This window comes from Anabas testudineus, chromosome 5 (genome assembly GCF_900324465.2).
Source record: "Anabas testudineus chromosome 5, fAnaTes1.2, whole genome shotgun sequence".
Taxonomy (NCBI): domain Eukaryota; kingdom Metazoa; phylum Chordata; class Actinopteri; order Anabantiformes; family Anabantidae; genus Anabas; species Anabas testudineus.
The window spans coordinates 18818352-18828183 of NC_046614.1; the positions used below are offsets into that span (position 1 = coordinate 18818352).

Below are 9832 nucleotides of genomic sequence, written 5' to 3' on the forward strand. Positions count from 1 at the left end.
ACTCGACATAAGTGGAAATAAATACCAGCCTGTGGGCTTTGTGTATCCCCCCATACAAAAGAAAAGAAGCGACTAATCACGTGACCGCACGGAGTAGTTCAAGATGGAGACGGAGCGACTTGGAGGCTTAGCTAGCTAGCTGTTTACAAGAACCACAATATGGCAAATACGAGGGGATACTGGACGTTTTAACGACAATAACATCAGTTCTTACCTTGCGTGAGATGTGTATGTAGCAGTTTTTGACCACCATGAACTAAAGTTGTTTGTAATCAGAAAGCACCTGAAGGATATTAAAGAGAAGAGCCAGCCAGAAGAGAAAACTGTCAATGGTCTTCATCACAAACTCATTTCGAGAGTGAGGAGATCGATATGGCGCTGAGAGAGCTAAAAGTTTGTCTCCTCGGGGTAAGTCGGCATCGATTTTTATCTGAATACGATTGACACCAGTCCATCCTTTACCTCAGCTTGTACCTGTGGCATCAAATGAGTCACACTGCTCTTCCATTATTATGCATTAGGTGACCATCATACTTCTGGACAGCTTTGTTTACACTGGTAAAATATAAGGTGGTTACATTAGAAATATTATATTCTCAATAACACTACTGTATTTGTATTGTATGTTAAAATATAGTCATGTCAGTTAGAGGAACCTATGTCTATTACAGTATAAGCAGTATTCTCCCTGGATATTTACAGTTATTTAAGTAAATTATTAATTGGTTATTTAAATATAATGGGAGATTAATAGATAATACAGTATTAGCTAGCATCATATGGGTTTGTTAGTCATGGTTTTATTACGGCTGGTGTAGCCTGACAGCTATTAGTCATGACTGTACTGTAATGGTGTCTATAAAATCATTGTACTCTCCATCACAAACATTTTATGATGGATTAGGGCTATAGCCCGATACTTTTGGTTTTAGACTGTTTGTTGAACAAAAGAAGGTACAGCTAGTTATTGTTCTGGACTCTGGACCTTATTCGCTATTTTTTGGTCAAATTGTTAATTGGTTATTTAAAAAATAATGTCAGATTAATACATTATGAAAAATATGAAAGCATGTACATCTATAACAAAAGCATAAGTCAGTGTACAGTGTAAAGGTAAGCTTTTAAGCTTTGTTACCATTGAGTTCAAGCAGAAAATAAGTCCAGGAAGAAAGACAAGGCCACAATAAACCAATAAAGTCCAGGCATTTATCCAGAGAATGTCTTTTTATAGTTGATTACATTTCTAGTAATGGTTTCTCACCGTGTTTACAAAGCATCATCTTTATTTTGTCTCTGCAGGATACTGGCGTTGGGAAGTCGAGTATTGTTTGGAGATTTGTGGAGGACAGCTTTGACCCAAACATCAATCCAACAATTGGGTAAGTTCCTACTGTTTCCAGGCTAGATAATTATGTTTATTCTGGACCCCATTTGTTTTGCTTATGCTTTTTTTAAAATGAATTATTACAATACAGTGAGTTAGTTCCTGTCAGTTACTGTACGGATTAATTGATTCCAGTTTGAGCTGAATAAATAGTTGATATAAATAATTAATATGCCGCTATTTTGATAATTGGACAAGTGTTTTAAATCACCTCTAAGCAAACACGTAGTAGTAAATCATCAAAACATTTTACAACACCTGATAATTAGTCATTTTACCAATTTATTAATTAAAAATGCACAGGTTTGTCTTTTTGGTTCTGTTTCTAACAAGTTGTTTACTTTTCTATCTTTCATAATAGTTTCTTGTGGCTATGGGTTTTCTTTTCTTTAACTTATTACTTACTTTAACAATATTTGTTATTCACTGATGAGTCAGTGTCATGCAGCGCCAACACTTGTGAACAATTTTTCACAGATATATTTTTGTTACCATATGTCTGCCAATAAATGACAGGAAATTGTGGTAAATTACAACTGTAACAACTGTGCCCTCACACTAAGCTTTATTTTCAGATATATTATATGCAAAGAACACTGGCAGACATGTTCAATTTTGTAATTGAATATAAATGTTCATATTCCCTACCTTAAGAACGCAATCTATGTGTGAGTCATTGTAAATTAGTCTATACGATTGTTTTTTCATTGAGCTGTTGTTGCTGGCACACAGAACAAGACCTCTTAAATCAACTGATGATCTAAATAAAGATGTCTTTCTCACTGGTTCTAAAAAAACTATTGTATTAAAACATTAATAGCTGTTTCAGTTCTCTGTTTGTTTGTCCTTTGTACAGTAAATTCAAAATAATATTGATAAAGTTTAAAATGATGCCATTTCTCTTCACCAGGGCATCCTTCATGACCAAGACAGTGCAATACCAAAATGAACTACACAAGTTCCTAATCTGGGACACAGCAGGACAGGAGCGGGTTAGTAATCTCCACTGATGTACTGGCCTCAGGATATTGTCTTTTAAACGAGTGATAGTTAATGAATCTGAGGAGGATTCACTTGTGTTTTTGCACAACAGTGCAGAGTTTCATATTATGAGTGTGGCTTATTCCGAAATCAACTCATGTGGTTTTTTAGGAAGTGAGAAAGCTACTACATTTATATGTGCTTGAACCACTCCCTGAATCAGCCTGAGGCAACACGAATAGTGCAGTTATCCTGTATTTGTGATAGGGGGCAACATTTACCTTGCTATAGGTACAGATCTGCCTCTTAATATGCAACTTATACCAAGTCCCAGATATTTGTAGCATAAGGAACTGCTTTCCCTGTTGACTCACGGCATGTCTACATTTCCCTACATTTCTCTGTGTCTGCTCTCCACATTACTTCCCTTTTTCCCCTCCATGGCCTTCTCTTTTTTATGCACAGTCCACTGCTGTTTTAATGGTTTATCCCTGCTTCTCTAGACATCTAGATAAGATGCTGCTTGTCTTTTGTCCTCACATCAGTGGGTTTAAGATAGGATGAGCAGATGAAACCGAAGTTGTCTCAGGCCACTGGCGTGTGCTGCTACTGAGTCTTATCTAAGAGTCCCTGCCAATCCACTTCAGATTGCCCTCTTCTGTGTTGTCTTCCCATACAGTGAATTTTTAACATTTGTTTTCTTAGCAATAATGTATTTTTCTGTGATTGTTTCAGATTAATTTCCATTTTTAGTGCACAGCTTTTTGTTTCCACATTTCACTTTTTCACTCCTGTGTGGCCTCTCGGTCTCCCAAGCGGTTTACATCTGCGTGTGAAAAAGTAGCAACATTCCATCGGTAGGTTTTGCATGTGTCTGCATGTGTTTTATACAAAGCTGCTGTGGTATTTTGAAGCCTTTCATGGCTTGTTTCTAACCTCTATGGAGCTTTGGCCTATCAAAATCTGTTGAGTTGAAAAAAGGGGAACACAAATCCAGCCAATTCACATGGATGGAACAAGAGACCGGGGCAGAAGGAAAGGCTCTGTGATTTCCACACTCCACAATCCATATCTCGAGACCAGATGAGGCCATATGAGTACATGTGAGCCCAGCTGTCAACAGCCCATCCAGACCCTCCCCCCTCTGACTGCTCCTTCTCACTGAAAACAAGCAAAGGGAACCTCGCATCCTACTGGAATCGGAGGATTCCTTTCATTATGCACCCAGCTTGTGGTTTCAGCAATTAATCAGCACTCGCAGGGCATCACTGGGGCTGTTTTCTCGGCTGCTGCGTGGCCAGACGTCTGGCCTCGCTGTGATTGCCTTGGGTAAAGGCACAGATAGACCACACAGGACTGGCCGCCTTAACGCTGGCCAATGAAAAAGACAGTGCTCTCCTCAGTGCCCCTGCCAAAAATCCCAAGCTGGATTCTCGTTGGTGGACTTGGGGCCAGTAACAACTATAATTATGTGGAATGTGTGCTTTCTTGAGGTAACAGTGTCACTCCAAGATGGATAGTTTATTCCATCGCATTGTAAAGGAAAATAGAATTGGCAAGAAGGCACGGTCATTCCAAGTGAAGGTCTTTCTGAGACATGGGTTAGTTCTTTTAAAATAAATATCATTAGTTAATACACGACACATGGTTTTATTAGCCTGTTAAAAGCCCCAGTCGAACGAATATTGCAAGAAGGCATAAAAGGAAGTTTAGGAGTGGTAGATGGGAATGGTTCTTAGTCTTTTTAAATCTAGAAACGCACGCATGCAATGCATGTTTAGAACTGTTGCAGTCTCTTAGTCGTATTTCCATTAATTCCTGCCTTCTTGAGGGTTGTGATGTTCCGTTTTTGTTGAAACTGTAGAGGTGTTGATTCAACTTAATGATAATTTCGGGGCCTGTAGTTTGTGCTCTTTTTTTAAATGTAATACAAATTTTAATACGCACAGGAACACAGATTTTCCTTTAACAATCTTATGTGAATTTCCTGCTCCAGTTCAGCACTCTGTGGACAGATACAGCTGTAACAAACATGTCCGGAATATTTATGTCTGTTGATTATCTTACACATTATATTTGTTTCAACAGCTGGAAATTTAAATGACCATATCCTCCTCTTTTGTATTAGAAATGAAATGATGATGAAAGACACAATAATAATAATAGTTTCTTTTTATTTTCTATATTATATTGTATATATTGTTGAAGTCAGCATCCACAAGGAATTACTTTACCAGAAAAATACCAAACTTGGCAAAAAAAAAAAAAAAAAAAGAATAACCTCCACCCTCCCAGCTATGCATTTAGAAATTTTACACATGTTGTTTTGATCATGAAGAGCTTTGTGATGTACTGGGTTGAGATCAAATGTAGGGTCTTCCATAAACATCAAAACGCTAAAAGCTTTTGACACATTCTGCTCATCTTTCTCTTGATAGCTCCCACATGTGTGAGGTCTTGGTGGAAAGACTCACCATACTTCCATTTTAAATAAAGCCACTTGGCTTTCAGGCTCAGAACACCAGACCTGGTGGTTTTTTTCATACTCTGTTTCAAGTTTGTTGCAGTTGGTCTTATTGAGTTAAATGAAACCCACAGTAATCACTCTGCTTCTGTAATGGATTAGCCTCAGTTTATAATAAGCTTGGACACTGTTGATCTTAGAGGTGTGAAAATATACTGTGTAATAGTGTACTTCAACTTCTCATAGGAAAAAGTGAGAAATTGGAAGAAAATCAAGGTAAGCATTATTGAAAGATGAGATGTGATTGATGATGTTTGACTAACATCTTTTAAGTACTTGTTCTTTACTATGATGTTGTTTAGCTTGATGTTGTTTCAAATCTTCAGTACACACTGATTTAAGGCTGTCAGCAGATCATGCAGTCTAGTTTAGGCAGAGATTAATCTCATTGAGATAGAGTTTAGCCACAAAAGCGTCTTCCCTGCTGAACAGCAGACGTCCCTTTTCCTTTGAAGAATTGCTACAGGGCATTACTCATCACTGCTTACTGTCTCTGTCTCCGCATAGTTTCGTGCTCTGGCTCCGATGTACTACAGAGGTTCGGCAGCAGCCATCATTGTTTATGACATCACGAAAGAGGTATTTCTTTCTTTCTCTCCTCAGCTACTGATCCACTAAGTACTTACTTTGTGGTGACGTTGTTTTGTCCGATGCCTGAACTTTTTAATTAAATTGTGCATTAAAGGAATCGTTTGACATTTCAGGAACTGTGCTCCTTTGTTTTCTTATATGAGGAGATTGATACCACTCTCTTATGTGTGTGGTAAATATGTAGTTTATTAAAAAAACAAGTTGCACTATAATAATGAAGGTGTTTAGTGTTGATACATTTTGGTACATTTAGATAGAAACAGGTAGGAAACTTGCTGTTTCCACCTGTTTCCATTTACCCTAAAGACATTTAAGTGGTATCAGTCCTCTCACTGAACTCTCAACAACAAAGAGGACTTTACAAAATGTTAACATGCGGTACCATGTTCTTTGTGTCTATTGTTTAATTCAATAAAATATCTCAACCTTTTATTCTTAAATTAGGAATCCTTTCAAACATTGAAGAACTGGGTGAAGGAGCTACGCCAGCATGGGCCTCCTAATATAGTGGTCGCAATCGCTGGCAACAAATGTGACTTGTCAGACGCCAGGTGAAAAGTTCTCTTGTGTAGTATGACAGTGTCTCCCCAATTACACCTTGAAAGTAAAGATTGAGTTCATGAAATTCACTAGAGTAAAAAAGAAATGAAGTGTATAATCTTTCTGATTTCATTTTTCTTGTATTCACAGAGAAGTGCAAGAAAAGGATGCCAAGGACTATGCTGACTCCATCCATGCCATCTTTGTAGAAACCAGCGCCAAGAATGCCATTAACATCAACGAGGTGTTTATAGAGATAAGTGAGTGTGTTTCGTGAGCATTTGCTGCCTTTGGCCTTCCTCACACATCCTTAGGTGCCTATTATGCTGTGATACAACGTTCAGCTTCTAAATGTTTACTGTACTGATGTTTACTGTTATTAGTTTTAGCATGAAAACGCTTCCTCATACTATTTGAATAATGTTCAATACCACATGGAAGAGATAAGGTCATGTCAATGCTTGAGACCTGTGTTAATCAGTCTGTGTCTCTTCACAGGTAAGCGAATCCCTGTTGCAGATGCAGCAGGAGGAACTTCAGGAAAAGGTTTCAAACTGGGACGTCAGGCCTCAGAGTCTCGCAGGACGTGCTGCTGATGATGCTCATGACTGTCCCCACATGACCTTTGACCTGACCTTTGCTTACCCACTTGGCTTACATCTGTAGTGATTACAGCTCTGCACAGTCTCCATCACCCGGGTACAGAAGTATCACTCTGACAATTGTAGCAATTGCATCTTTTTTGGCCCTCAGCAACAGCAGTTTATTATGTATTGTGTAAAAATTGCTGACAGAAGAAATGCTTTAGTGGACATTGACATGTCAGTGAACAAGACCCGTTAATGCAATTTTACCTTCTTGCATGAATGGTCTGGTATTGAACTTCAGTCTCTGTCTGGTGTACATTAGCTTTTTATCACAGGTACAGCTACAAATCCATGCATTTGTCACTTGTAAATGTGTACAAATCTGTTACATTGTGACCAAAACATTAATGAAAATGGTTAAACCAAAATATTTAGATACTATTTAAGTTATTGATTTTGGTTTTTTGGAGATCTCTCGCCACAAATTCTCACTTCTTGAAGGACCCATCTTTATACTTAATGTGTATAATCACTAATTTATCATAAGATTTTGAAGAGGAAAACTAGAAATATACTCAGTCATCAGTGTTTCTACCAATCTCCCATCTTTGTCTTTGTATGAAGGATATTTGGAGAATGTTGGTTGTAAACTGAAAAAGAGTTGCACACACTTGGTTTTAACTTAACTGTGTGATTACTGTTTTCATCAAAGCAAAATACCAAATGGCTGTTTTGATGTAAACCACAATCACACTGTGAAATACAGTACACAGAAATGAAAGGTGTGTGGGAGGCTACTTCCTTTACACTAAAGGAATAGTTCAACATTTTGGGAAATACACATCTTTGTGTTCTTGACAAGAGTGGGAAGAGGAGCTAGATACCTCTCTCATATATGTACAGTAAATATGTAGCCGGAGCTGAAAACCTTTGATCATAATAGAATAATACATGCATAATAACAACACAGCCAGACTACCTGTTTCTGCCCTGAATCCACTTTAGATGCTAAGCTAAGCTAACCAGCTGCTGGCTCATGCGTTATATTTAATAAACACATACGGAAATGGTTTTGTTCCTCTCAGCTCCCCACCGGAAAGCAAATAAGCACAAGTCCCACACTGTTGTTGAAGTGAAGGATTTTTCTGTTGACACTTGATAAGAATGAATACAAACTTGCTGGAAAATCTCATCTCTGTGATGAGATTAGCCTGCAGGTTACATCTTCCGTGCTTTAATCAGGCCTGAAATGCTGACTGTGTCGGTCTTGAAGCTGATTGTATGATAACGGTTGCAGCTGCTTGGATGTTATCCACATTTCCATTTGTAATTGCTGAAGAACTATAAACAGAATCCCGTAAATTTCGTATTCCATAGTACAGAGAGTATCCTAACATTTTTTCCCCAAAAATTTTACTTGAGCTTTATTTTTCTCTAATCTTATTTTAACTGTGCACTTGTGAGCCTGTCTGTCTTCAATTCTGTGCTGCTACTTAACAACTGTTACAACTGGGGGCCAGTTTCATGTGAGGTTTTGCCAAAGTCTTTAATTGTTCCATAAACATTTTTCATCCACCACACCACCCCCCCAACCCCCTCCATAATAAGCACTGGCTCACACTTCCAATGTTTTTTACTACCTGGACTCTGATAAAAACACAGAGATCTGGAAATGAGACTGCATTCAGATCAAACTCTGATTTTTAAAGCTTAAATGTCCCTTCAGCAGAAGGTTATAGGTGGAGAGTGTGACGTGGCACTGTGTCGACCCCTTAATGAACCTTAGTCTTCATTCTGCTTTCAATTACTGCATTTGCTTTCCTCCCTCTTGCTTCTTTAGCCGTGTTCCTATGTATTCCAATTATAGAGGCAGCTTATCATTATGGTACAGATTATTACAGCTTTTACAAAGCTCTGTCATCCCCTCTTATATTCAAAAACATAATTTGTTTGTGGTCGTTTGCTATATTACAGTAGTTTAATTTTTGTTGAACTTCAGTGGCACGATGACCGATGAGCCTAAACTGACTTATGAATTATGTGTAATTTCATGCCTGTATCTAATGAGCCCTCTTAGCCTCTTTTCAAAGTTGCCAAAAATACAGATGTGAGCAGAATCATACTGCATCTCCACAGATATAAATATAATGTGTGATTTTCTGTCAGCACAAGCAAGCCAGCAACTTTATTTGCCTTTTAAGCATGTTAAGTTTAGCTGTTATTGATTAGTTGTGTGCTGTCTGTTTTCAGGATTTTTCCTATGGAGTGCAATAGTTGTTGTTACAACAAATGTAAAATGTGACTTAACGCAAGGAGTCAGTTACAGAGTAGAGCACACACTCGCGCAAAAAATGTGATCTTCTTCCTTCAGTTTGCAGCAGATGACGATTTATATTAATCTTGTTTTACGCTTATTAGATGACAGTGTTGCTCATATGTAGTTGATCTAAGTTGAGCACTTTGATGGGGCAAACAAGAAATCATGAAAACCAGAGTGGCATACTGGGCCAAAACTTTCTCCTCTTAATTCGCTCTGCTGTCTTAGAGAGTTTACACATCACTAAGTCATGATATTAACGCCTGGTAGTATCTACTAAACCTTCAACAATTATATTCTCTGCCAATTATTGTAAAAAGGCCCTACTTTCTTATTGTCCCATGATGCTATTTTAGGCTTTGACTGTTTGCTCTGTTCTTATTGCTACAAAGAACATGGTGCCAATTGATGTCAAAGCCATTTTACTATACACCATGCATAATTAACCATTTTTAGTGTTGATGTAATATAATAATGAATTAAGTACTAATCACATAAATGCTTAAATATATTTGAAATTTAACAATGGTGACACATGTTTTCCCTTATTTGGATACAGAAGGCATGAATAGTGTGTGTCAGTTTTGCATTGAAAAATACTAATAGTCTTGGGCTGGCCCTAGGAATGTGTTTAATCTGTATTATGTACATTTTTTCAGTGTAGATACAATATATACCATCAAATTGCACACAAACCAATGACTATATTTCAAGCCGGTTTTGTGACCACAATAGACTCGTACCATTTGCAGCAATACCATCAGCACTGTAGTTACCATATTTAGCTTTTTACTACCGTTCATATTGATTGTAACAAAATGCCTGAAAACACTTGTTTGCAGTGTATTTCCAAATATGTAAAAGGGAATTGTTCATCGTTTATGAATTAAAAAGAATTGACCAAAATA

The 9832-nt window shown here is 37.6% G+C and overlaps 1 protein-coding gene across 1 annotated transcript; it reads left to right on the forward strand.

Annotated features, from left to right (window-relative positions):
• Positions 1 to 93: 93 nt before the first annotated feature.
• On the forward strand, positions 94 to 9832 carry rab22a (RAB22A, member RAS oncogene family). Its single transcript, XM_026348511.1, has 7 exons — positions 94 to 408; positions 1300 to 1379; positions 2295 to 2376; positions 5397 to 5468; positions 5925 to 6031; positions 6171 to 6280; positions 6519 to 9832. Exons 1-7 carry the CDS (start codon positions 373 to 375, stop codon positions 6614 to 6616), a joined length of 585 nt encoding a protein of 194 aa, XP_026204296.1. The 5' UTR covers positions 94 to 372; the 3' UTR covers positions 6617 to 9832.